General features: G+C 45.0%; 1 protein-coding gene across 2 annotated transcripts; it reads left to right on the top strand.

The window, feature by feature from the left end:
• Nucleotides 1–24,493, top strand: ASF1B (anti-silencing function 1B histone chaperone). Of its 2 annotated transcripts, XM_060240685.1 has the most exons (5): nt 129–251; nt 3,694–3,809; nt 15,998–16,174; nt 23,204–23,393; nt 23,475–24,493. In XM_060240685.1, coding segments are annotated over exons 1-5 (594 nt in total). In that variant the 5' UTR covers nt 129–142; the 3' UTR covers nt 23,477–24,493. The 2 variants fall into 2 exon arrangements, with proteins under 2 accessions (XP_060096667.1, XP_060096668.1); XM_060240684.1 differs by having other exon boundaries at nt 1–251; nt 23,204–24,493.
• Nucleotides 24,494–27,040: the final 2,547 nt, after the last annotated feature.

Here is a 27,040-nt window from a genome sequence, read left to right as displayed (position 1 = left end):
AGGCGCGAAGCGTCGGGATTGGGGGTGACGCGCGTGCCGCGGCGCGGTGATTGGCCGCGTCTCTGCCGCGTCGTTAAACCGGCTGCGCGCGGAGTGGGTTTTAGCGCAGCCGGGAGCTGTTAGACGGGGCGCGGGAGCTGTCATGGCGCGGGTGTCGGTGCTCGGAGTCCTGGTGCTGGAGAACCCGAGCCCCTTCGGCCACCCGCTGCGCTTCCAGGTGCAGTTCGAGTGCGGAGAGGCTCTGCCGCACGGTGAGTCTCGCTGGGGCGCCCGGGAAGGGGAAGGGCATAGCCTGCCGGAGCCTTTAGCGCGCCACGTGGAGACTTGTGTGTTCCTAAGGCCGTCGGTGTCCCGGCCCGAGAAGCCTGGCTGTGGGGAGTCATTTGCTGTCCACGTGTTAGCCTGCTTCAGCGTCATTTATTGCCAGCGCTGCCTCCCAGTTAGAGAAGGGGCCGGAATCTTTTCCAAATTCACAGAAGGGCTGCCTCTCCTGGGACTGCGCTGCTGGTATTAACTCTGCACCTGAGACCTAGGTATTGAAAACAAATCAGCCAGTATCATAATGCCCCTGTATTAATCGATGGTGCGGTCTCATTTGGAGTACTGTGTGCAATTCTAGTCACCACACCTCAAAAAGGATATTATAGCATTGGAGAAAGTCCAGAGAAGGGTAACTAGAATGATTAAAGGGCTGGAGCACTTTCCCTATGAAGAAAGGTTGAAACGCTTGGGACTCTTTAGCTTGGAGAAACGTCGACTGCGGGGTGACATGATAGAGGTTTACAAGATTATGCATGGGATGGAGAAAGTAGAGAAAGAAGTCCTTTTCTCCCTTTCTCACAATACAAGAACTCGTGGGCATTCGATGAAATTGCTGAGCAGACAGGTTAAAACGGATAAAAGGAAGTACTTCTTCACCCAAAGGGTGATTAACATGTGGAATTCACTGCCACAGGAGGTGGTGGCGGCCACAAGTATAGCCACCTTCAAGAGGGGTTTAGATAAAAATATGGAGCACAGGTCCATCAGTGGCTATTAGCCACAGTGTATGTGTGTATATAACATTTTTTGCCACTGTGTGACACAGAGTGTTGGACTTGATGGGCTGTTGGCCTGATCCAACATGGCTTCTCTTATGTTCTTAGGTAGTAGGGTTGCCAAGTCTAATTCAAGAAATATCTGGGGACTTTGGGGATGGGGCCAGGAGACACTGGGGGTGGAGCCAGGAGACACTGGGGGTGGAGCCAGGAGACACTGGGGGTGGAGCCAGAAGCAAGGTTGTGACAAGTATAATTGCACTCCAAAGGGAGTTCTGGCTATCACAGGAACTGCACGCCTTCCCTCCATTGGAAATAATGAAGGATAGGGGCACCTTCTTTTTGGGGTTCATAGAATTGGAACCCCTGGTCCAATCTTTTTGAAACTTGGGGGGTATTTTGAGAAGAGGCACTGGATGCTATGCTGCAAATTTGATGCCTCTACCTCAAAAAAACAGCACCTCCCTAGGTAGCCATTGCTTAAATAGAGGTATGAGCCAAGTTAATGTCTTAGGATTTGCTGTCCTGGATGCCAGCAGCTGGATGGTGTCCGGGGTCCTGCCAGTTCTTCTTTATTGTCTCCCATCGTCACGAAACCTCCACCCCACCCCACCCCTCCATAGCCAGGGTTGCTCTCAAGTGAGAGGAGGGAGGGATATTAGCTAGGAGGAAGCCTATGAAACCTCTTGTCTTTTTTTTAGAGAACAGCTGTGTTTTCCTGCGGCACTTCTTGAATAGTTATGGGATGCTGGACGCCAAAATAGGAAATTTCACACCATGAGTGTTTTCAAATGTTATTTTTTGCTAAGTCGTTTAATACTTATTCATTTTCCTATCTAGTATGTTTGTATTCTCTGCTTCCCCCCACCCACCCACTAGGGTTGCATGGTTTTCTCCCAGAACAAAGACAAGTACTGCTGGGATTTGCCACCCTGTATAGATTTCCAAGATCTTATAAGGGGCAGCCATAAAGGTAGAAATTCAATTGTATTATTTTACCAGAAGCTGGAATTCTCTGTATTAGAGTGCTTCAGGATTATTGTCAGTGCTGCCTCCCAGTTAGAGAAGGGGCCTGAATCTTTTCCAAATTCAGAGAAGGGGTGCATCTCTGGGGACTGTACTGCTGGTATTAACTCTACATCTGAAACCTAGGTAGGTAGCCATTGCTTAAATAGAGGCATTAGCCAAGTTAATGTCTGATGATGATGATATTGTATTTATATCCTGCCCTCCACTCTGAAGAGTCTCAGAGTGGCTCACAATCTCCTTTACCTTCCTCCCCCACAACAGACACCCTGAGAGGTAGATGAAGATATTGGATTTATATCCGCCCTCCACTCCGAAGAGTCTCAGAGCGGCTCACAATCACCTTTCCCTTCCCCCCCACAACAGACACCCTGTGAGGTAGATGAAGATATTGGATTTATATCCGCCCTCCACTCCGAAGAGTCTCAGAGCGGCTCACAATCACCTTTCCCTCCCTCCCCCACAACAGACGCCCTGTGAGGTGGGTGGGGCTGGAGAGGGCTCTCACAGCAGCTGCCCTTTCAAGGACAACCTCTGCCAGAGCTATGGCTGACCCAAGGCCATGCCAGCAGGTGCAAGTGGAGGGGTGGGGAATCAAACCCGGTTCTTCCAAATAAGAGTCCACACACTTAACCACTACACCAAACTGGCTCTCCAGTCTTATGATCTATCTCCATGCAAAGCAATACCTGCAAAAAAAAAATCAGTGTTAAAGTGATTCATGAGTAAGCTGAATTAGCTGCCCTTTTCAGATTTTCTGTTAGAACTCTTCTGCACAATGCCAAGATGCAAGTTTCCAGTGATTGGTTTTTGGGTGCATGTTCTTGTAATTAGGTTTATTGTATCACACAGAAGACCTTGTTAACCTCCTTTGCTGCACAAGTGATCCTTCATAGCAACAATACTGTTTTTTCATCATTTTTAAAGTCAGAAAAATAGAAGAGAGACTTAGATTCAGAGATGGAGAACATTCTTCACACGTGGTATAAGCCGGCTTTTAGATGTGCAACTATCAAATAAAAATCTGAGTTACCTTTGGGTTCCTTCTGCCCAGCAATGCTTCTGGCAACCTGCCTAGTTTTTTAAACACCAAATGTGCGTTTATTCATTTAAATGTTCATCCTCAGCTTGTTTAAAAATGGAAACACTGTATAAGTAGCTGCATAGTACTCTTGGGTGTGGAAGGCTTCTTGTCATTATGGTTGCTTTCCACAGCTGGCTTTTGCTACAGATTTTAGGGTTTTACCCCAAAGAAGGACCTAAACTGAATGCATTGAAGGGGTTACTGAGCTGGCTTCAATAATCTAAGGATATGACATCAGCATTCAGCCTGCTTTTTTCCAGGGGTATCAGTTCTTGAACAGAGTTGAGACTGTTCTGAAAGGGCTGATTGTGACATGTTGGGAAGCAGAATAGAGTTAATGATGTAATTTTGGCTTGCTTGACAAATTAAATTCTCATTCTGACTCTTGAACAGATCTACTATATGTTTTTGAAACATTTATACTAATTCACTGGCTTGTCATAATGTAATAGCTTTGCACAGGAGGACAATATATTTCCATTAAGGCTCTGCAGCTGTGGTATCTACATTGTTGCTGATTTCTTCTGCATTATTTCTTCCTTTCAGACTTGGAGTGGAAAATCATTTATGTGGGCTCTGCTGAGAGTGAAGAGTACGACCAAATTCTTGACTCTGTGCTGGTGGGACCAGTTCCAGCTGGGAGGCATATGTTTGTATTTGAAGTAAGAGCTAATCTACTTGGGGAAAGGAAGGAAATAATAGTGGTGGAGGATGGGATGAGGGGAAAGCATGAGGCTACATGCCTGTGCCTACTTATTTGAGAGTTAGTCTGAAAAGGTCAAGGTAGTCCCCTGTGCAAGCACCAGTCGTTTCCAACTCTGGGGTGACGTCGCATCACAATGTTTTCACGGCAGACTTTTTTAACAGGGTGGTTTGCCATTGCCTTCCCCAGTCATCTACACTTTCCCCCCAGCAAGCTGCGTACTCATTTTAGCCATGCAAGTTTACTTGAGCCTGTGCAAATTTACTTGAGAGTAAGTAACTTCAGTGGAGTGAATAGTGTAAGCACTAAGTATGGAATCCTATGCAGAGATACTCCTGCCTAAAGAGCTTGAAGTTGAGTAGCTTAAAATATGGATCATGACAGTACTGAAAGTCAGAGGTCCTTTTCTGAAAGGATGTGACCAAGCAAGAAGGAAAAACATTTGGGAAAATGCACATCAGTGTACATGTATGGATTGTTTATATCTATTCCAGTCTAACTTGAGGCCTGGTTAGGGGACTGAAACAGTCTTGGTCACCACGGTGGATGACTTGCATCAAAAGATGGACGGGGAGTGGGACCCCATTAATTCTCTGGGACCTCTTGGTTGCTTTTGATACTATTGGTGATGGTGTAATGCCCAGGGGTTCCCTGAACCACCTACCCACTCCCTGTAGGGAGGCAAGCCTAAGGGCTTATTGCCAGGGCATGTATGTTTAATTGCTGCCACCAGACTAGTTTGTTTATAGGGCCCAGTCCACCATAGTTCCACCCCCCCCCCAAGGGCTCAACAGTTTCCAGCTACCCCAAAGCTGGCTATGGTTTTTGCCTGCTCTAAAGTAGGGCTGCTCTAAAGTAGTGCCTTGCAAGCCACTGAGACACAGGCAGTTTAAACAAAGGTTTAAAGAAAGCTTTATTTAACAGGGCAGGTAATTCCCAACACAGTGTAAAAAGAAAATAACAAAACCTAGCTAGGTATTTCCTCAGCCCTCGGGTTGATGGCAAAAGATTCAACGAACCAGAGTCCCTTAGGAACTCCCTCCTGGGATGGTCCGGCCACACTTCAGGGTTTCATAGTCATCAAACTGACCCTCAGGTCACTGCCACTCCTCGCCTTGGCAAGTAGACCAGGGCCCAGCTAGGAGAAAGACTCTCCTTTTTCTAACCACCAGCCTTTAATTGGCCATCAGGGACTAATCCCCTGCAGCTGGTGGCTACAGCAGAAAGGGGAATATCCCGTAAGACTTCAAGTCAATTTTAAAGCTTTCCCCGGTCACTACAGATGGTATCCTTCTGGACCACTGTTTGGGACTGGGAGACACTGTTCGGTGGTGGCGGCAGTCCTACCCTGAAGGTAGGTTTCAGAATTTAGTGCTGGGACTGCTGCTGTGCCCTTCGGCCTGTGGGGTTCCCCAAAGTTCTGTCTTGTCCCCTGTGCTTTTCAACACCTCTCAAGACTCTGGGAGAGGCCATTGAGAGAGTTGGATTGAGGTGTCACCAGTGTGCAGATGATACTCAGTTCTGTCTTTTGCTACCAGCAGACCCCAGGGAGGCTGTGGAAACTGAACAGGTGCCTGGAAGCAGTTTTAGAATTGATAAGGGCTAAAAACTGAAACTTAATCCCAACAAAACAGAGGTGCTACTGGTGGGGGAAGGCCTGACCTGGGAAATAGGTTATCCCCTGTTCTGGATGCACTTGCGCTCCCCTTAAAGGAGCAGGTTTGTAGCTCTGATATGCTCCTGGACTGAGCCTCCTGTTGGAGAAACAGGTGGCGGCCGTGGCCAGAGGTGCCTTTAACTACTTCAGCTAGGGAGATAGCTGCAGCCCTTCCGGGACAGAAAAGATCTTGCCACTGTAGTACATGCCCTGGTAACATCTAGGTTAGATTACTATGCTGCACTCTATGTGATGTTGCTTTGAAGATTGTCTGGAAGCTACACTGGATACAGAATGCTGCAGCCAGAGTGTTGACTGAAGAGGATCTTACTCCAGTCTTGTTCCATCTACACTGGTTTCCTATTTGTGTCAGAGCTTAATTCAAGATGCTGGTATTGACCTTTAAAGACCTGTATGGCCTGGAGCCAACATACTTTAACACTTCTCCCATATATACCTACCTACTCTAGTCATGCTGGGGAACTGCTGTTTGTTTGGTTTGAGTGGGCCGAAGGTGATTGTTGCTGATTGATTAGGAGTGGCTGTGTTCCTGGGGCAGACTGAGGCCCCACCCTCTTTGCATTATTAAGCCGTGCCTTGCCAAGGGCGAGAGCTAAAGGGCTCTTGTCCTGTGGCTCTTAGCCTGGGGGCTGTGTAAGGACCAGGAACCCAGATCCCTATTTTCCTTGTGTTCCCAATAAGGTAAGTAGACCCTCCAGAAGGATAGCCGTATAAGCAGGATTTAAAAGGGGACTGTATATTTTAAAAAAACTATCATGAAGGTAGAATGCCAGCAGGGGGGTGGGGGCTTTCCAGTGTTTTGCACTGAGTGTCACATGTATGACTGTCTGCCCACAGGACAGAAGTCTTGGATGTGTGCTCGATGCAAGGAGGTCCTGGTCCTCAGGGAACGAGTTCGTACCCTTAAGGCCGAGGTGACTGACCTGGAGAAGCAGAGACAGTCAGTTAAGCACTCAGAGAAGACTCTCGGGGACGTATTAGATGACCCCACTCTGAACGTGGCAGCCCCGTTGCTGCCAGGCAGCATGAGGGTCAAGAGGGAACCATGAGGGCACCATGCTGAGGATAAGAGGAATGCGCCCTCAGAAGGGACCTCTTCTTCAGTTGGTGAGCGGGTATCCTTTCACGCCAAGGAACCATCCCTGGGCAGGGAGAGAGGGAGGGTCTTGGTAGTTGGTGATTCGATCCTTAGGCAAGTAGACAGCTGGGTGGCAAAACCGTGTACTGACCGTATGGAGACTTGCCTGCCTGGTGCGAAGGTAGCAGACATTACACGTGTTGTAGATAGGCTGATAGACAGTGCTGGGGTGGAGCCCGTGGTCGTGGTGCATGTTGGCACAAAAAAAATGGGGAAATGCAGTCGAGAGGTCCTCCAGGAAAAATTTAGGCTGCTAGGCAGGGAACTTAAGGCCAGGACCTCCAAGGTAGCCTTCTCAGAAGTGCTACCTGTTCCACATGCAGGGCTGGAGAGACAGACACAAATTAGAAGTCTGAATGTGTGGATGAGACAATGGTGTAGGGAGGAAGGGTTTAAGTTTGTTAGGCACTGGGATGCTTTCTGGAACAAGCGGGAGCTGTACGAAAGAGATGGTCCCCAGATGGAACCAAGCTGCCGGCGCTTAAAATAAAAAAGGTGGTAGAGCAGTTTTTAAACTAAATCTTGGGGGGAAAGCCGACAGGAGATGAAATGTCTCTGGTTCGGGAGGACTCATCTCAAAGAGATGAAGGGTTAGCGGTTACTTTTCTAATAGATCAGAGTTGTCCACTGAGATGGTGACAACCAGTATGGAGTGTTTGCCAAAGTTTCGAGGCAGCAGGAGGAAGGTTGCAGGCCTAACTTGCCTGGGAAATTATAGATGTTTGTATACAAATGTTAGAAGTGTTCAAAGTAAAATTGGTGAGTTGGAATGTTTAGTGTTGGGGGGAAACATAGACATTGTGGGAATTTCAGAAACTTGGTGGAATGAGGAGAATCAGTGGATATAAGTTATATCGGAAGGATAGGGAGGGAAAGGTTGGAGGTGGGGTGGCTCTGTATGTCAGAGGGTATACAGTCCAGTAAAACTGAGGTCAGAGAATTAGATTCCCTTCTAGAAATGCTTTGGGTCAAAATAGAGGGCCCAAAAGAAAATTTAACTATGGTAGTTTGTTATCACCCACCAAATCAAAAGATAGAGGATGATTATAATACGATGGAAGAAGATGATGATATTGGATTTATATCCCACCCTCCACTCCGAAGAGTCTCAGAGCGGCTCACAATCTCCTTTACCTTCCTCCCCCACAACAGTCACCCTGTGAGGTGGGTGGGGCTGGAGAGTGCTCTCACAGCAGCTGCCCTTTCAAGGACAACCTCTGCCAGAACTATGGCTGACCCAAGGCCATGCTAGCAGGTGCAAGTGGAGGAGTTTTGGAATCAAACCCGGTTCTTCCAGATAAGAGTCCGCACACTTAACCACTACACCAAACCGGAAGGATTAAAGATAGCGGCTAAACGTAAAAACTGTGTCATGATAGGTGATTTTAACTACCCACAGATTGATTGGGTCAATATGTGTTCAGGTCGAGAAAAAGAGATTGAGTTTCTAGATGCTCTCAATGACTGTGTTATGGAGCAGATGGTCACAGAACCTACCAGGGGTGGGGTGATCCTAAGTAATGCCCGAGACTTGGTGAAAGATGTACAAGTGATCACACCGCTTGGGAGCAGTGACCATAACATTATTGATTTCACCATTTGTATAAATAGGGAGTTGCCCCAAAAGACCAGCACAACCACGTTTAACTTTAAAAGGGCTAAATTCTCTGAGATGAGGAGGCATGTGAAGAGGAAACTGAAAGGAAAGGTAAATACAGTCAAAACCCTTGGGGAAGCTTGGAGGCGATTTAAAACTACAATCCTAGAAGCTCAGATAAAATATATACCACAAATTAGGAAAGGCACAAACAGGTATAAGAAAAAGCCTACATGGTTAACAAACGAAGTAATGGAATCTGTAAAAGGTAAGAAGGACGCCTTTAAGTGGTGGAAAGCTACTCCAAGTGAGATTAATAAAAAGGAACACAGGCTGTGGCAAATCAAATGCAAGACTGTGATAAGGCAGGCAAAAAGGAGTATATATGAGGAGTATATTGTAAAAAACATAAAGACCAACAATAAAAATTTCTTCAAATATATAAGAAGCAGGAAACCAGCCAGGGAGGCAGTGGGGCCCTTGGATGACCAAGGGGTAAAAGGATTACTGAAGGAGGATAGGGAAATGACTGAGAAGCTGAATGCATTTTTCGCCTCTGTCTTCACTGTGGAAGATGAGAAGTGTTTGCCCGCTCCAGAACCACTAATTTTGGAAGGGGTGTTGAAAGACCTGAGTCAGATTGAAGTGACGAGACAACTGATAGACAAATTAAAAACTAATAGGTCACCAGGTTCAGATGGCATACATCCAAGAGTTCTGAAAGAACTCAAAGGTGAACTTGTGGATCTCCTGACAAAAATATGTAATCTTTCATTGAAATCTGCCTCCGTTCCTGAGGACTGGAAGGTAGCAAATGTCACCCCCATCTTTAAAAAGGGTTCCAGAGGAGATCCAGGAAATTACAGGCCAGTCAGTCTGACTTCAATATCAAGGACAGAATGAGTAGGCACATTGATGAACACAAGTTATTGGGGAAGACTCAGCATGGGTTCTGTAAGGGAAGATCTTGCCTCACTAACCTGTTACAGTTCTTTGAGGGGGTGAACAAACATGTGGACAAAGGGGACCCAATAGATGTTGTTTACCTTGACTTCCAGAAAGCTTTTGATAAAGTTTCTCATCAAAGGCTCCTTAGTAAGCTCGAGAGTCATGGAATAAAAGGACAGGTCATCTTGTGGATCAAAAACTGGCTAATTAATAGGAAGTGGAGAGTGAGTATAAATGGACTGTCTTCGCAGTGGAGGATGGTAAGCAGTGGGGTGCCGCAGGGCTTAGTACTGGGTCCCATTCTCTTTAAGTTGTTCGTTAATGATTTGGAGTTGGGAGTAAGCAGTGAAGTGGCCAAGTTTGCAGATGACACTAAATTGTTCAGGGTGGTGAGAACCAGAGAGGATTGTGAGGCACTCCAAAGGGATCTGTTGAGGCTGGGTGAGTGGGTGTCAGTGTGGCAGATGAGGTTCAATGTGTCTAAGTGCAAAGTAATCCCAGCTACAAATACAAGTTGATGGGGTGTGAACTGGCAGAGATTGACCAAGAGAGAGATCTTGGGGTCATGGTAGATAATTCACTGAAAATGTCAAGACAGTGTGCAACTGCAATAAATAAGGCCAACACCATGCTGGGAATTATTAGGAAGGGAACTGAAAACAAATCAGCCAGTATCATAATGCCCTATATAAATTGATGGTGTGGTCTCATTTGGAATACTGTGTACAATTCTGGTCACCGCACCTCAAAAAGGATATTATAGCATTGGAAAAAGTGCAGAAAAGGGCAACTAGAATGATTAAAGGTTTGGAACACTTTCCCTATGAAGAAAGGTTGAAACGCTTGGGGCTCTTTAGCTTGGAGAAACGTCGACTGCTGGGTGACATGATAGAGGTTTACAAGATTATGCATGGGATGGAGAAAGTAGAGAAAGAAGTACTTTTCTCCCTTTCTCACAATACAAGAACTCATGGGCATTCAATGAAATTGCTGAGCAGTCAGGTTAAAATGGATAAAAGGAAGTCCTTCTTCACCCAAAGGGTGATTAACATGTGGAATTCACTGCCACAGGAGGTGGTGGCGGCTACAAGCATAGCCAGCTTTAAGAGGGGATTGGATAAAAATATGCAGCAGAGGTCCATCAATGGCTATTAGCCACAGTATATATACATATATTTGCCACTGTGTGACACAGAGTGTCGGACTGGATGGGCCATTGGCCTGATCCAACATGGCTGCTCTTATGTTCTTATCCTTTGAAGCCCTACTTTGGTTCCCCCTGCCATCTGAGGCTGGACTAGTAGTGACTTGAGTAATGGACTACTCTGTCATGGCACCAGAACTTTGGCACTCCCTCCCCAGGGAGATTCATCTGTCTCCCTCTATCAGTGTCTTTCACCAGCAGATGAAGACTTTTTTGTTTCATCTAGGCATACTGCCAGTAATGGTTATTGATCCTCCTTCTAGTGTTTGTGTTTTTAATTGGATTTTTATTTTGTGTATTTTAATTGTTTTGATGTGTTTTATGTTTGCCACTTTGTGGACCCTGATTGGGTGGAAAGGCAGCATAAAAATATTTTAAATAAATGTGATTATCATAATGGGGATTTTAGGGTTAGAAGCCAAATGAAGAAAATGGGAGAATTGGTTAAGGATGAATTATGAACAAGAGCAAAGTGAATTAAGGTATGAAATAAATATGAGGTAAGGAGAAAAACAGTGCTGAGTTTTGTATAAAAGTTTGTTGTTGGGAAGGATTGACTGTTGAGATGGAGATCTCCTAAGAATCAGATGCAGGGAGAAATGAGAGTAACAGATGTATAAGTTATGACAGGAAGGGGAAAGGTATAAATAAAACCTCAGGGAAGAGTTCAGCTTTGCAAGCCAAATCTTGGGTATGTGGCAGGTGCTGATAGAGGCACTGTTTATCCAAAAGTAAAACGTAGATCTAATAGCAAATTTGTTGGTAATATTAAAATTCTGTGGACTCGTCCTGTGGGATTTACATTTATTGATAACCTATTATGACAGCTTCCCTTTGATCACTGCTTTCAGAGCAAAAATTTTTGTTTGAATTTGAGTGGGATGGAGACTGCTAGAATAGTGGCTTAATCCTTTAGCTTTCAGAGCTGTAATTGGTTTTACATTTCCTTTTTTATAGTCCAGGCTGACTACATAAGGATCCTCTGATGCGTCTTACTTTTGTGTTTATGATATGATTTATGGCTGAGGCACAAATAAACTTGACTGTCAAACTGAGTCCCTAGTAGAGCTTTTTTGCCCCCTCTTCCCTCCCCCCAATTGGTTCAGGCTTTATTTTATTTTTTTTAGGCTTCCATTTGAATTGAAAGGTTCAAATGGGAAATAACTGTGCTGGTTGCTTGAAGGCTCAGAAAGCTGGCCTTGTGATACCCAGATAACACGATTATCACTGACTCCCTTCTTATTCTCAAGACCTTGGTGGTGCCTTGGTAACCATAATTAACTGCATTCCATTTAATTAGTGTTCATGATTTACACCTGTTAAAATGGGAGGGTTATACTGCATACTTCCTAGGGCATAAGCCTAATAAACGGCTCACATTCTTGACTGTCATCATTGGTCTATTGGGCCTCTGACCATGTTGGATCTTTGGCCATAAAAGTTTAGTTTTTTCACCCTGTTTTGCTATCTTGCTTGCTGGGGTTGGTGTTGATAGTTCCCTAAAAACTGTTTGAAATGCTTGCTGTGGGCCTATCCAACACTGACTCTGGATAGAGGAGATTTTGATTGCTGAATGTCTTCAATATGGAATGGTAATATCTGGTAACTTTTGAATCAATGCCTTACTGTGTAATTAGCCTTTCAAATTTAGTTTTGTTATTTTTAACTTCTCCCTGCTAATGTTTTCCTTGAACTATTCTTGCACAATCTAATACATTCTTTCTGGTCATATCTTGTGGTGTTTTGTTCTTCAGGTAGCTTCAATCTAGTTCTAGTACCTAGACCTAAGTGCACACCTATCAGCAGGCCCGTAGCTACGAGGGGGCCTGTGGGGGCACAGCCCCCCCCCCCCAACTCCAGGGCCCCAGCCAGCCCCTGGGCCTCTGCCATGGCTCTGGGGGCTGCTGCTGGCCCCACAAGTGATTTCCGCGGTGGAGAGGTTGCTTGCGGGGCAGGGGGCAGAAGCAGTCCCAGCCTCCTGCTGGAGTTAAAGGGCCCACTGATCATCTGTTTTGCAGGCCATTTAACTGGCACTGGGGAGCTGGGGGCTGCTTCTAAGGCTGGCCCGCGTGCTCTTTTAGTGGCGGGGAAGGGAGGGCAAGCTCTAAAATAGCGCACCTGCAAGCAGCAGAAGCAGCTACAGCCCCTGTGTGACAGTTAAAGGGCCCGTCGATCAGCTGATCCCCGGGCCCTTAAGCTCCTGCAGGAGGCTGGGACAGCTTCTGAGGCACCATGGAGTGATCAAGCCCCATTCCAAACAAATTAAGTGTAGATTGCAGCTTTACTGCAGAACAAGTCAAAGTGAAATCAGCTGCAACTTGCAAGTAAATTTCCCGGGCGACAGTTTTATACACAAAAGCCCCTGGAACACTGCCTGGTTTACTTCTGGGTAAACATGCTGAGTATTTCAGGGAAGGGCTTTTTGCAACTTCCCTCCTCTGGCGTGTTCTGGTCTTTAGTGGAGATCCTCCCCCTCCCGCTTTCCGTAGAACCTAGGCTTCTCCGTTGCTTCCCCTTTCAAAGTTGACTGATCTCTTGTGCCTCTGCATTTCCACGCTCTTTTTTGTGTAAGTTGCCTGGCCTTGGGGGCTCTTATCTTTGTTTTCTAATACCAGTTCGTCACCTGCTTGTCTGTTGTGTTGCTTCTTCTTTTTGTTTTCTTTGAAGGAAGACGGGGCATGCAACCCGTTCTTATGCATTTGTAATTCAGATATGTGTTTATTGTAGCAAAATGAAACTGGAGACCAGTAGCCCTTTAAAAATTAGAACATACTAATTTTTGTAAGTAAAGCTGTAAGAAATTGAACATATGAACATATGAAGCTGCCTTATACTGAATCAGACCCTTGGTCCATCAAAGTCAGTATTGTCTTCTCAGACTGGCAGCGGCTCTCCAGGGTCTCAAGCTGAGGTTTTTCACACCTATTTGCCTGGACCCTTTTTTGGAGATGCCGGGGATTGAACCTGGGACCTTCTGCTTCCCAAGCAGATGCTCTACCACTGAGCCACCGTCCCTCCCCAAATTGTTTCATGGAGTTACTGAATTCCTTGTTAAATTGGTTGCAGTAATAGTCTATTTTGGCTATGGTTAGTTGCTGTGCAGTTTTCTGGGAAAAATTCACAGTGATACTACTATTGCTGGAAAACTTCAGCTGTTGAAAAGGACTTTCAATTACTCAACAATGCAAAGGAAAATAATGCTCTGATGTAGCTCTTGTTTCATTTTTTAGGAGAGTGCTCAAAGCATTATGGAAGCAAGATATTTTTAAATGGCATAAATGAAATATTTTTGAGCAACTCCTTTAGCTATGTTTTGGTTATGTTAAATTTAATGAAATACTATGTCTTATTAAATTGGGAAGTAGGTATAAATCATGTACTGGTATTTGTTCTCCATTAGTGATTTTAATTGGAAATAAATGTCATTAAAAAAACAAATGGGACTTTGGTATATCTAAATAGTTTTGCAAATAAAGTCTTTGTTTCTGCAGTACTTAAATGGTCAGGAAAGAGGGTTTGAGAGCTTTAATATACATAGTGAAATATAAAAATGTCATTTAGAGATGTAATATGGCATCATTGTTTGTCAGTAACATACAGAAACAGGAACTCTGACTTCTACTACTCTGTTAACATTGTGCCATGCCCCCCCCCCCCCCGTGCCATGCCTTTCGCTTCTTGGGGAGGGCCCCATTGACTCCTGCCGCCTCCCCAGAGAGAGAAAAAAGGCTTCACTTAAGATCCAGGGATTTCCCCACACTCTTTTCTTCCTCCCCCCCCCCCCTTGCTTCCTCTGGGTAGTGAGGGAAGGGCGTAGCAGTGAATTCCCTTCTTTCTTCAGGGGGTTGGACTAGATGACACTTGGGATCCCTTCTGTCCCTGTTTCTGTGGGTTCTCATCAGGGGGTAAAGTTTATTGATATCAGTGTGGATTATTTCCAAGGAACCATGTCGTTGGGGCTGGCTGCAGTCCAAATCACAGCATGGTTGGACGATGATCCTGGAAGTCCCTCCCAACTCTATGATTCCATAGTCCTTAGGAAAGCAATTTTAAGTTGGTTTCTTTCTTTCTTTTGGTGTGTGTGTATATACCTGGAAGTCATGGTGACGTCATCTGTTTTTTTTTTAAATTGATTATTTGTTCGGGGGGGGGGCAGAAGTTAGTTCTGCCTAGGGTGCCGGATAGTCTAGGGCTGGCCCTGCTTCTGCCCCTGGCCCGGAAGCAATTTGGGTGGGGGGGAGGGTGGTGGCTAGAGAAAGAGGGGGGGAGTGAGGTATTAGAGGGAAGGTCATATGGGGCACTGGGCAGGGCATTAGTGCCCCCTGACCTTCCAAATCCTGGCTACGGCCCTGCCTATCAGCTTGATCGCTTTGCGGAAGCTCACCCTGCAGGTGGTCTGCCTTGCACAGCTGACTGTCTTGTTTAATCCCAGAACGGTTAGCAGCTTGTCCCTTGGCTTCCGGCTGTTTGGGTAGTCAGAACAAGCTGGTGGCAGCTACCAACTAGTGTGTGTGTGTGTATTCACACTCCAGGGTTTTGTAATTTTGTGTTCTGTTTCCCTTTACCAAAAATCCCTTGGACTAGTTTTTTGCAATGATGATGAGCTCCGGTTTGCTGGCATCTCATCTATCAATTGATTTAACAAAAGGAAAAAGGAAAGGTCCCCTGTGCAAGCACCAGCCGTTTCCGATTCTGGGGTGACGTTGCTTTCGCATTATTGCGCATTATTGGCTGAGGATAGTCTGGAGGCAACAGGTATTGCAAATTGCAGCCGCTTGAGTTTTGTCTGGAGTGGCTGCTTTCAAGATATAATGCCTGTTTTATGATGTGTTCATTAACTGCCTGTTGGGTTCTCAATTTAGTTCAAAGTATAGTGCTTAATTTTAAAGCTCTTTGTCATCTGGGACCATGTGTCTGAAGGATCACATCCCATGTTATGAGCACTAGCTTCACTCATCTGATCAGTGCCTCCCATAGTTCTGCCTGCTCTGCCGCTGATGAAGCCCTCACTGTTTCTGGGGCTGATCTAAGAGTTGTGACTTCAGCATATGAGGAAGGGGTACAAAACCAAAAAAAGGTAGTCCCCTGTGCAAGCACCAGTCATTTCTGACTCTGGAGTGACGTCGCATCACAACGTTTTCACAGCAAACTTTTTACCGGGTGGTTTGCCATTGCCTTCCCCATGGAAGGGGTGCTCCTTGTTAAATTTTAGGCAGATGTGTACTTCAGAGATTTTTTTATAACACCTTCTTAACAAACATGCTTGGGCTGTATTTTTAGCATGGTAGTTTTTTTTTTTGACAATTTTTACAGTCTGGTGTAAGCTATAGTATTTTTATGATTACTAGAATGTATGGGGCTGTTCCACTATACTGCAAATTGCCTCTGAAAGAAAGGCAGCATTTAATGTTTTAATTAAAAATGCTCAGTTTTGAAGGTTGCTAGGTGACCTTAGACCATGAGTATTTTCAATTGCTGTGAGAATCAACGGGGAAAATGTTATGCCGTTTCCCTGCATTCTTTGGAAAGGTATGATGCAAATGTCTTCAATGATTTTTTGTTTGTATGCCTCCTCTCTGCAGGCCAGTGCCCCCAACCCTGGTCTGATCCCGGAAAGCGATGCTGTGGGCGTTACAGTGATACTCATCACCTGCACTTACCTAGGTCAGGAGTTCATCCGCATTGGCTACTACGTCAATAATGAATATATGGATCCAGAACTAAGAGAAAATCCACCCCTCAAACCAGACTTTTCTCAGGTGAGATGCTGATATAGTCAGAGCAGGCTCAGTTTAACCTCCTCCTTAAACTTGAGGAGACCTGTGTCGTTGCACTGAGGCACTTACAGTTCTTCAGTAGGAAAAGACATCCAGAATTGTTCCAGGCAGGGCTATGCAAATGTTGGGCTATGCTTTACTTGGATAGAGTGAGGGTGTCTTTCCAGTTTTAATAGCCCTTGCTGCTTCTGAAGGTTGTTAGAACCTAGCTCTACCCACCGTGTTGACAGAAGCCTAGAGAAACAATTGAAAAAAATTAAAAATAATAATCAGCGAACACGAAGAGCTACTTGCCCAGATCCTTTGAGATGATGCAAAATCTTCAAAGAAGACTCCAGGTCTGGGATCTGTTGGGAGGAAGGACCAGGCTAAAGACAAGCCATCCCCATCTGAGGCCTCAGACAAAGGGGAAGGGGCTTTGGGAAGCCGTCAGGACCTCAAGTCAGCAGGAGGAAAAGATGGGTGGTTTTGAGGCTTCAAGACACTGCCACTCCACATCAGCTTCAACAATGCCATTGGCTCCCCATTCAGCCCTGGATGCCTCCGGACAACCAGAAAAGAAGCGAGGAGAGGCGCTGCAGCAAGACCAACCACATGGCCCAAGTCACTGTTCAGAGCTCTGTGGGTGGTGAGTCTCCAGCCATTCTGGCAGCCCTCAGCTTTTTCAACTCCTACCTTGTGGCCGAGACCCCAGACTACCCAGCTATCCTTTCTACAGGTCAGCTCCTTCAGTGATGGAAGGAACATTGGCTATGGCAGTTCAAAATATGATGGCTGCATTTTCCCCCCTGCCCTCTGTGAAACAGCCCCCTGCCAACTGGCAAATGAATTCATGGAGATCAGCCTGGTTCCCACTGCCTATGCCAGCTCCATCGGACTTAGCCTTACAACACCCAGGGCAGTTGGGGAAGAGAGAGACCTTATTGCTGACTGATCCAGAAAGTGATCACAGTCTACCAAGCAGGTCCCAATGGATGAGAAAATGCAGCCCTTCACCCTCCACCACTCCAGACTTCTCCACATCATTGGCATTTTTCTCATGTGGGGGAATATAGCAGAAAATGTGACAAAAGGTCACTGAGGAGGTCCAGAGCTGAGTGAGAAGGGTTCTCAGCCCCCATCCCTCCTGCAGAGAAGACCAGGCAGGGACAGGGAGGGAAGCAATCATCAAAAATGTTTGATTCATATGTGGAAGGCAAATCCTCTGTCATCTCTTCTGCAGTCGTCACTTTGGGGAGGGAGGAGGATGAATTGTCTGGGGAAGAGTCAGACACCAAAGAGGGCTCTACCAGATTGTTCCTGCCGGAGCGTTTTCAGAAGTTGCTCGAGAAAGTGGTTTCCACCCTTAACTACTCTATAGAGTCTGGTGAAAAGAAGAAGAAGAAGGAAGATATTGGATTTATATCCCGCCCTCCACTCCGAAGAGTCTCAGAGCGGCTCACAATCTCCTTTATCTTCCTCCCCCACAACAGACACCCTGTGAGGTAGATGAAGATATTGGACTTATATCCCGCCCTCCACTTCGAAGAGTCTCAGAGCGGCTCACAATCTCCTTTCCCTTCCTCCCCCACAACAGACACCCTGTGAGGTGGGTGGGGCTGGAGAGGGCTCTCACAATAGCTGCCCTTTCAAGGACAACCTCTGCCAGAGCTATGGCTGACCCAAGGCCATGCCAGCAGGTGCAAGTGGAGGAGTGGGGAATCAAACCCGGTTCTCCCAGATAAGAGTCCGCACACTTAACCACTACACCAAACTGGCTCTCCAGCAAACATCAAAGACCACAACTGACTGATGTTAGGTGCTTCAAAAAGCCCGGCAAAAAAGTGACAGGCTGTGTTTTCCCTGAGAACTTTGAGGAGGTTATCAGATCAGAGTGGGCAGTTCCCCGGGGTTTGTATGACCCTTCAAACCAGGGGTGGCCGAACTTGCTTATTGTAAGAGCCACACAGAATAAACTTCAGGTGTTTGAGAGCCGCAAGACATGAACAAATATTACACATGTGTCCTTGTTAAAACAATACTTTCTTGGCCCAGAAAGATAAAATACACATGTATGCATTTTACAATATGATCATCCTAGAAGGAGACTTTAGGGAGAAAAAAAAAGCTGGGAACAACAGTTCCCCATAAGACCAGCATAGGGAATTATTTTTGGCACACACATGTACCATGTGAAGGAAACACACATGTACCATACAAATCGCTGACCATCAGTTGCATCATTATCCATCTCTCTTTGCCTTGACACCAAGGTTAGTAAATAAAGCTATGAAACTAAGGGGGAATCCTGCACCACCCTCTTTAATTCTGTCCCTCCTTCCAATGGCTGCCTTGGCCCTTGCACTCTTTCCCTGCTCTAGATCTCCGGGCAACCTCTGTGGGGGAGGAGACGAGCTTGCAACCTGGCCTATTTTCCCCCTTCTTCCCCACTTCACACATTGCACAGATAGTCACCTATGGGTCACCACTCAGATGGACTGAGCTGCCAATGCTAAGCATGTTTACTTGAGAATAAGCATGCATTAAGTTCCTTGACCTTTGAGAGCCACACGATATGTGTGAAAGAGCTGCATGTGGCTCCCGAGCCACCGTTTGGCCACTCCTGCTACAAACTATAGCCAATAGGTTCTGTATCCTACCAGATGAGCCCATGGAGGATTTCAAAGTACCTCTGTTATGGTTCTGCATTCAGGGGCAGTCCTGTTTAAGGACAGGGACTACTTCCTAAAGAACTCAGTGGACAGAAAAAAAAATGAGATGGTCCTAAAAAGAGCCCATGAAGCCGTCTCTCTAGCTGTTGGAGATTCTGCAGTCTTATCAAACTTCACCTGCACCATAGACAGCTGAACAAGATGACTTATTACAGCATCCTGAACCAGATCCATTGACCCTGAATAGGTCTCTGCTGAAGATAAAACAAGCTTCCCAATTTGCCTCAGATGCTTCTCAGGACAGCATGCAATACTGCACCAAGTCTCAGGCACTCATTGTGATGGTGAGGTGGAACTTCCAGCACAAACAGTGGAAGATGGACCCCTTATCCAAATTGAACCTCTCCACTGAAAAGGTTTCAAGGTGGCTGCTATTTGGAGAGGGACCACTGGATAGATTCTTGGTCGAAACTAAAGAGAATAAGCAGGCAATGCCCTCTACATCAGGCACCACAGAGAGGGACTACAAGTTAAAATCCTTTCAGTTCTTTTGTTCATACAAGCCATCCAACAGGCAGAAATTATAAAGACAGTAGAGGGGGATGACATCCCACCTCCCCGCCAAGATTCCAGAGAAAAAAGTTCTCTAGCTCTAAGCAGTAAGAGACGGAAGGGCCACTCAGGACCTTTGGGTTCTCTCCATTGTGGAATCAGGCTACAAGATCCAGTCGTCTTTCCTTCCTCCCCACCAATTCATTTAGTCACCAGTGCCAAGCAACGCAATGAAAGTGGGCCATTTATACAGCACCTGGGAATTGGGAATCAGGAGGGACGAGAGCAGCCAGAGAATTATTGAACACATGTCTTGTAAAGTTGTTGGACTGGTGCCCTGATTAACAAGTTATCTGCTACCAGTATGGCTAGATAAAGCTGCAGCACTCTGAATTGCAACTGAAAGCCTTTGGCTGAGGAAGGTAGCAGTACTGAAACGAGTCCCCTTGACTTCTTTTCTACTGATGACATTGTTTGAAGACTACTTGTTTAAATATTTTCTGCAAGCATCTTGACTGGATCATTTGGAACTGAGTAACCTCCTTGCCACGATGTGTACTTTTGACTTGAGAGACTACTATGTGAAAGGATGTATTGGATCTGTTATATCTGTAGAAGATATACAGATATATATATTGGTCAATATATTAATATAGTCATTCACTGTTCAGTGCCACACAGTTTTTCCTCCTTTTTGCCACATTTTCAACTGTGTTTCTTCCTGTTTTGCTAGCTATAGAGACTGTCCTGGTTCAAGGTTTCGGGGGGGGGGTGTGCTTCATCTTCTTTGTTAAAGCCTAAAAATTGGGCAAGTGGCGAGCCGTACTAAATTTGAGGGACCTTGATGTTTGGGTGGTCCAGCAGAAGTTTTGTGTGGAGTCCCTGGGATCTACAGTCCTTGCACTGGGTCAATTTCCTGGTTTCTCTGGATCTCAAGGAGACCTACTTGCATATACTGATTAACCAAATGTACTTTTGGTTTGCCTTCCAAGGACAACACTACTAGTACAGTGTGCTCCTCTTGGACTCTCTTCTTTACCTCACCAAGGCCCTTGTCACGCTGATAGCAGCCCTGAGGAAAGAGGGGATACACACATATACCTATCTCAATGACATCTTGGTCAGGACCAGGAGAACTGCAAATGCAGTATCCGCACAGTGGTCCATTTCCTCCAAGCACGTGGGCTCTTCATAAATGTACAGAAGAGCCATTTGGTGCTTTCTCATATTTTGATCCATCTGGGCGCTAAGGCGGGTAAAGGTCTTCCTGCCGTCGGAGAAGAGGACAACCATCAGAGCACTGATTGCTTCCTTGCACCAACAAAAAAGGGTAGCCCTGATAACCCTTGCATGGCTGCCTGGGCCTGCTGCTTACTGCAATAGACCTCGTGTCATGGACAAGTTTCCATGTGAGACTCTGCAATGGGCGCTAATTCAGAACACAGGAGAAGACGACACAAGTTCATCCCATTGATGGTTGAAATAAATCCTTAACATGATTTTTAACAAGGTAAAGGTAGTGCCCTGTGCAAGCATCAGTCATTTCTGACTCTGGGGTGATGTCACATCATGACGTTTTCATGGCAGACTTTTTACGAGGTGGTTTGCCATTGCCTTCCCCAGTCATCTACGCTTTCCCCCCAGCAAGCTGGGTACTTATTTTACCAGCCTTGGAAGGATGGAAGGCTGAGTCAACCTTGAGCCGGCTACCTGAACCCAGCTTCCGTCGAAATCAAACTCAGGTCATGAGCAGAGAGCTTCGACTGTAGTACTGCAGCTTTACCACTCTGCGCCAAGGGGCTCGGTCCTTAACACGATAGACGATGTTAATGAGCCTGGCTCAAGGAGTTCCCTTCTTCCAGTACCCCCATATCACAGTGACCGCAGAAACCACTGAGGGGTTGGAGGGCCCACTGAGGGGTCTGAGAAAGGTAGCACAAGTAAGGTGGAACAAGGAGAGAATGAACAGCATAAATCTGCTCAAACTCGGGGTGGTACACCTGGCACTCTTTGCATTCCAAGACCTTCTGACAACCAAGGCTCACGTAAATTGTCAGGGGGGGGGGGGGAGGGACAAAAGCAGTCCCCCATCAGGAATTGGTAGAAATCTTCTTGTGGGCAAAAAACCTGAAGGGGTTAAGAGCACAACACATTCAAAGAGTGCTGAATATTCAAAACAGATTGGTTATGTTGGGAGGATTTGGACCCTGCAGAATGGTCCCTGGACAACCAGGCGTTTCAGGAACTGACAGCACTCTCTGGGGCTCCACCATTGGATCTCTTTGTCTTGACAAAAAATCAGGAAGTACCCAGGTTTTTCTTCAGGTTCACTGAGAGAGAGGCAGAGAGACTGGTTGCTCTACACTTAAACTGGCCAAGAGGTCAACTGTATGCATTTCTCCCACTTCTGATCACCAGCAGGGTGCTGAAAATTATCAGGGGACAGGAGGCTGATGTGATTCTGCTAGATGCCTACTGCCCAAGGAGGTTATGGTTCTTGGAGTTGGTCCAACTATCGATTATGGAGCTGTGGAGGCACCCAGTCTGATCAGACTGCTACATCAGGGTCCCTTCCTCCATCCAGACCCAGAATGGCTACAATTGATGGTATGGAGGCTGTGTACTTTCCACAACAATTCTATAGTCCTGAGAACTGGCCCATCCTTTATTCCTAAAGTAAATTCTTCTTCCCATATGAATCAACAACTGACACCACCCTCTTTCTGCCCACATCCTGTGCACCTGAAAGAAAAGCAGTGCTGTAAATCAGTTGTCCAGCGGGCTCTCCTTTGCTATGAAAGATGGCTTCACGCTTTCTAGTGCCCTATTTGTGCCATATGGAACCCAAAATCTGAGAGAAAGGATGTCTAGGGCAACAATAGTCTTCTGGGCTCAGAGGTGCATTTATGAAGCTTGCGAGATAGAGGTGCAACTAGGGAAGCTGCCACATCAGCTGTTTTTATACCAGGGCCCCCGTTGAGGAAATTTGCTAGGTGGCAACCTGATTTACCTTTGCAACATTTATTAGACACTATAAAGTAAACCAACCGTCCTCTATCAAGACTACTTTCAGGAGAAGGGTCCTTCAACAGGTGTTGGATGACTGACCTTCTGTCTCTCCAACTCAGACTGTTCTTTGATACATACAGTCAGGATGCCTTCACCTCACTTAAGAGAAGAAACATTTAGGTAAGTCCAGTGTTTCGTTCTGTGACTAATGCCTTTAGTTGTTGCTGAAGACACATAGCAACTCTTGAATTGGATTATGAACCCCTGCTTCTTTAGTTCTTCTCATATGTTAGAGAATTATGGGGACAAAGGAAGAAAGTACAAGTAAGGAAGAGGCAGGAGGCGGTGGGAACAGCACAAGTGGTTGTTAAAGGGTCAATGAATCTTAAAGACTGGGGAAACTGACATTTATTTAGAGAATTTATATCTACTGTTCTGTCACTTTGACTGCTTCATTAAAGATCTAAGAAGTGAGCTTACAGGGGCAGCTGCTTTTGCTTTTGAATATGGCATCCGGGTTCCAAAATACCATTCAAAAGAGTAGAACCAATGGCTAATCAGCTGGAGACTATAAAGTCATCTAAACAGGCCAGCAAATAGGTGAAATTTTCCAGATACAGCATAATTAGAGGAACTAGGATCTGTTTCATCTTTGTCATAGCTGCAAGATAGTGATAAATTTGTTTTGATTCTTACTGTATATATATGTGGAGTTGCTGCAGGACTTAAGTAGCTATTAGTTTAGAAAATTGTTCCAAAATAAACTAATTTAATATTTTACTCTGTTCTTGTTTCCTAGCTGCAGAGGAATATCCTGGCAGCCAACCCTCGTGTTACTCGTTTCCACATCAATTGGGATGGTCCTAGAGACCAAATGGACAATATTGAAAATGTGGATCCAGAGCAGGATGGCTTCTTGTCCCCTAACTGTGCCTACATCAAGGGACTGGCCCCTTCGATGGGTCTTCAGCCTGAGAATTCCATGGACTGTATGTAATCCAGGCGCAAGAACCTAAGGACTGGACATAAGAGAAGGGCAGTTCATGAATTTTTTTCAGGAAAGCTGAAAGGAAAATGAATATTGTCAGTGAGGCAACTGAATTCCTAAGTGGCCTCTGAGTCGAAATTTTCTGAGTCCTTCTCCTATTGGAGTTCAACAAGATGATTTCCTAACTATAAGCTTGCAGTTCTGCCATAGGGTTTTGTGCTTGAGACCTGCACTCTCTGCTCTTGACAGCCATCTAGTGCGGCAACTGAATAAGGAAAAAATCCTGTGTCCTCCCCTATTTTAGCCAAATTTGGAGCCCAGGAGTAATGTCACATTGCTCTTTTTTTCCTGGAGAGTCTAATACAGTAGGCACCTCTATTTCAAGAGCTTGACTTTTCCTTTACTTTTTCAGTTTTGACAGGTAAGCCTCAGGGACCTACTGCCAACGTAATGGCTAGATATTGCAGCCAGGTCTTGATGCCTCTCATCAGGAGCTTAGAATCGCTTTAACCCAATTTTGCAACCATTATTCTGCTGCAGCACTTAGCATCAAAGGTGACAGAAGGTTCTTACATTAGTTGGAAGCAGAGGAGGGGGTGCTTCGTATTTTTTTTTGGGGGGGGGAGGTCCTGTTGCTGCTTTTGCAAACTTTTGTTTTGGGCTTGCCCTAGCTTACCCATCTTTGAATTACTATCCCCAATGGTATCTCCTGCAAGCATGTTAAAGTGTCATAGTTTACAAAATCCTTCACAGGTGCTCTTGCATGCAGGAGTATTGAGCATACCTTTCTCATAAGGTCAGATTTGTTCCTCAGGCAATTAGATTACTTAGTAGTCTCTTTTTACCCTTAGCAAGTTCCTATCAAAACTCCCTCACTTCCATTAGAATCATTTTTCTGTTAGGACAATGTTTACATCTTTGAGATGAGAAAAGTCTTTCTGGCCTCCCTTCCATCTGTTTCTTTCCTTTCAGTGACTGCATGCTCTGGTACTTGGCCTGTTTTGCTCCCTGAAATTACAGACGTGTGCTGCCTACAGGTCTTTTTAATCATTTTACATTGTGGAATTGAAGTCTAATTAATAAAACTTCTTGAAGAAATTATGAGTTGAGTGGTAGCCATCTTTCTAAGTACATGGAGGTTGAAAATCATTGTGAATGGCTTCACACTGTAGCAAGAAGTTAACCTTGGGCAAGGGTAAAGGGATACAGATAGGTTTAGCTTCCTTTAAAGAAAGATCTTGGAAACATCTCCATCATTGTGTGTGGTGTTGTCATAACAAATCTGTGCAGCTTTATATGCTATTAAACAACACGGATGTAATTCACTCTTCAGAGATGCACCTCTCTTCAGCAGCCTTAGCTAGAACTACTCCAAGATGCCTGGGTGGCAGTCATGAACAGAATATTCTTCAGTTCATTTGTTCTTCATTTATTCTTCAATTCATCCTTCCCACAGCAGTGCAGATTGCCCCACAAAATAGCTTGGGGGGGAATCAGCCGTCTTGCAGGAGGAGCCAGCGGAAAAAATCACCCCTCCCTTAATGCTACAAAAATCTATATGGGATTCAAACTAGTAGCAATGCAGACGAAACACAGGAAGATTTCCAGATTAAAGGGTGTGTGTCAGTTGAAGTGTGTTAATGGTACAGAACTATATAAACCGATGCCACTATAGAGGGAGCCTTGGGTATCACAAGATTTTACCACTTAAAACAATTGTTTGAAGGCACGTGGTATAGCAACCCTGCTGAAATTCAGCAGATGAGGGACTGATGAGTGCCTGAAATAGAGATGTTGGGTTGGATGTAGGGGAGGATTTCTGCATATGGATGGAGGGTTGCTTTCCCCTTCTTCTGCATGGGAATAGCCCTCATGCTGTTCCTGGGTGTTCTGTGTCTTCAATGTTGGGAGGGAGGGTTATTTTGCACAGCAGCCATTTTAAACTACACAAAAACTCACTGCTATCTAGGATGTTCTGTGAAGAACGCAGCATTTTGGGTCACCAACTTAAGTGTATCCTAATCCTGTCATGCCTCCTCTCTGCCTGTCATTTCCCCTAATACGTTGGTTGATTTTTATCCTTCCTCGTGTTTATTACTGCTGCAGGATTGGCCATTTGATGATCCAAAAATATTTGTTCTATTAAATAGTTTTAAGTATTTTTTAAAGGATACTTGATTGCGTTTTATACCCATGTGTTGGGAGGGTCTGTGACTCAGTGGAAGATCCTCTGCTTTGCATGCAGAAAGCCCCCCATTCCGTTCCTGTTATCTCCAGTTAAAAGGTCAAGCAGGAGGTATTGTGAGAAACCTCAGCCTGAAACCCTAGAGAGCCACCGCCAGTCTGAGTGGACAATAGTGACCTAGATGGACCAGTGGTCTGATTTAATGTATGTGATATGGTTCTCCTTTTCCTAAGTTTTGCCCTCACAATAACCTGGTATGGAGAGTGAAAGTCACATCGTTTACTTCATGGCTGAGTGGGGAAGACTTTTAATCCCAAAACTTTTCACGCTTATGCTAATTACAAAAATGAACACAACTTTTAAAAACGGATGGATTATATGTTTTAAGAGTTAGACGAAAATCCTATAAATATGGACAGCCTTGGCTTTTATCTGAGAATACCATGAACAGCCCACTGTTACATCCAGGCTGGCAGCCATGTTGGTCTGAAGCAATAGAACAAAGTTGGAGACCAGTAGCATCTCTTTTTTTTTTAACATTTCAAATTTTATTAAGAAACATTCTCAACTTACAACAGAAAGCTTGTAGTTTTTAGAATACAATATTAGCAATATTCTTCTGATACAAGTTGAGAGGCAAAAATAAAAGAAGAAACGTTGCACAGGTAAACAAAATAGAAGTTGTTCTGCTAAGCATAAAATACACCTATGCTTTGAATTACTTAACCATTCTAGTCAGAAATAAGCAAAATTTAAATATTTTTGGAAGTTTGCATAAAGCAGATTGATATGATTCAGCATAATCAAAGAAATGAAACCATTTTTCTGCAAAATCATCAGAATTCACATTAGAGTTTGTTGCAACTGAAAAGCAATTTTGTCCATAGTAATTACCGGTATATCCCAAATTTTCAAAAACCATTGTCTTTTTGAGGGTATAGAGTCATTTTTCCAATGCTGTGCAATTAACATTTTTGCAGCTAATAAAAGCATTGTAGTTAATTCAGCTTTATTTTTTGGTACCTCTGTTGATGACCATAGGTTTAAAAGAACAGATTCAAGTGAGAATGGAATGTGATGATTGATAATTTGTATTATAGGGATTATTTGCTTCCAAAATTTACTAATCAAGGGGCATTCCCGCCAACAATTTATAAATGATCCAATATTTTTACATCCTTTCCAGCAATGTGGGTTTAACAGCTGTTTGGCATGGAACATTTGCAGTGGTGTTAAATACCACCTAGAGTATAATTTGAAATTTTGCAATCATAAATCGTAGGGGTGTGTGATATAATTTTGATTTCCAGATATATGCCCAGTTTTCTGTCGTTATTACTTTACTACAGTCTTTATTCCATGCTTTTTGTTGAGAAGCTCTATTTGGGGAGGGACGGTGGCTCAGTGGTAGAGCATCTGCTTGGGAAGCAGAAGGTCCCAGGTTCAATCCCTGGCATCTCCAA

Source organism: Heteronotia binoei, chromosome 5, assembly GCF_032191835.1.
Source record: "Heteronotia binoei isolate CCM8104 ecotype False Entrance Well chromosome 5, APGP_CSIRO_Hbin_v1, whole genome shotgun sequence".
Classification (NCBI taxonomy): domain Eukaryota; kingdom Metazoa; phylum Chordata; class Lepidosauria; order Squamata; family Gekkonidae; genus Heteronotia; species Heteronotia binoei.
The sequence above is the reverse complement of the archived record's forward strand: the minus strand, read 5'-3'. Positions and strand labels throughout refer to the sequence as shown.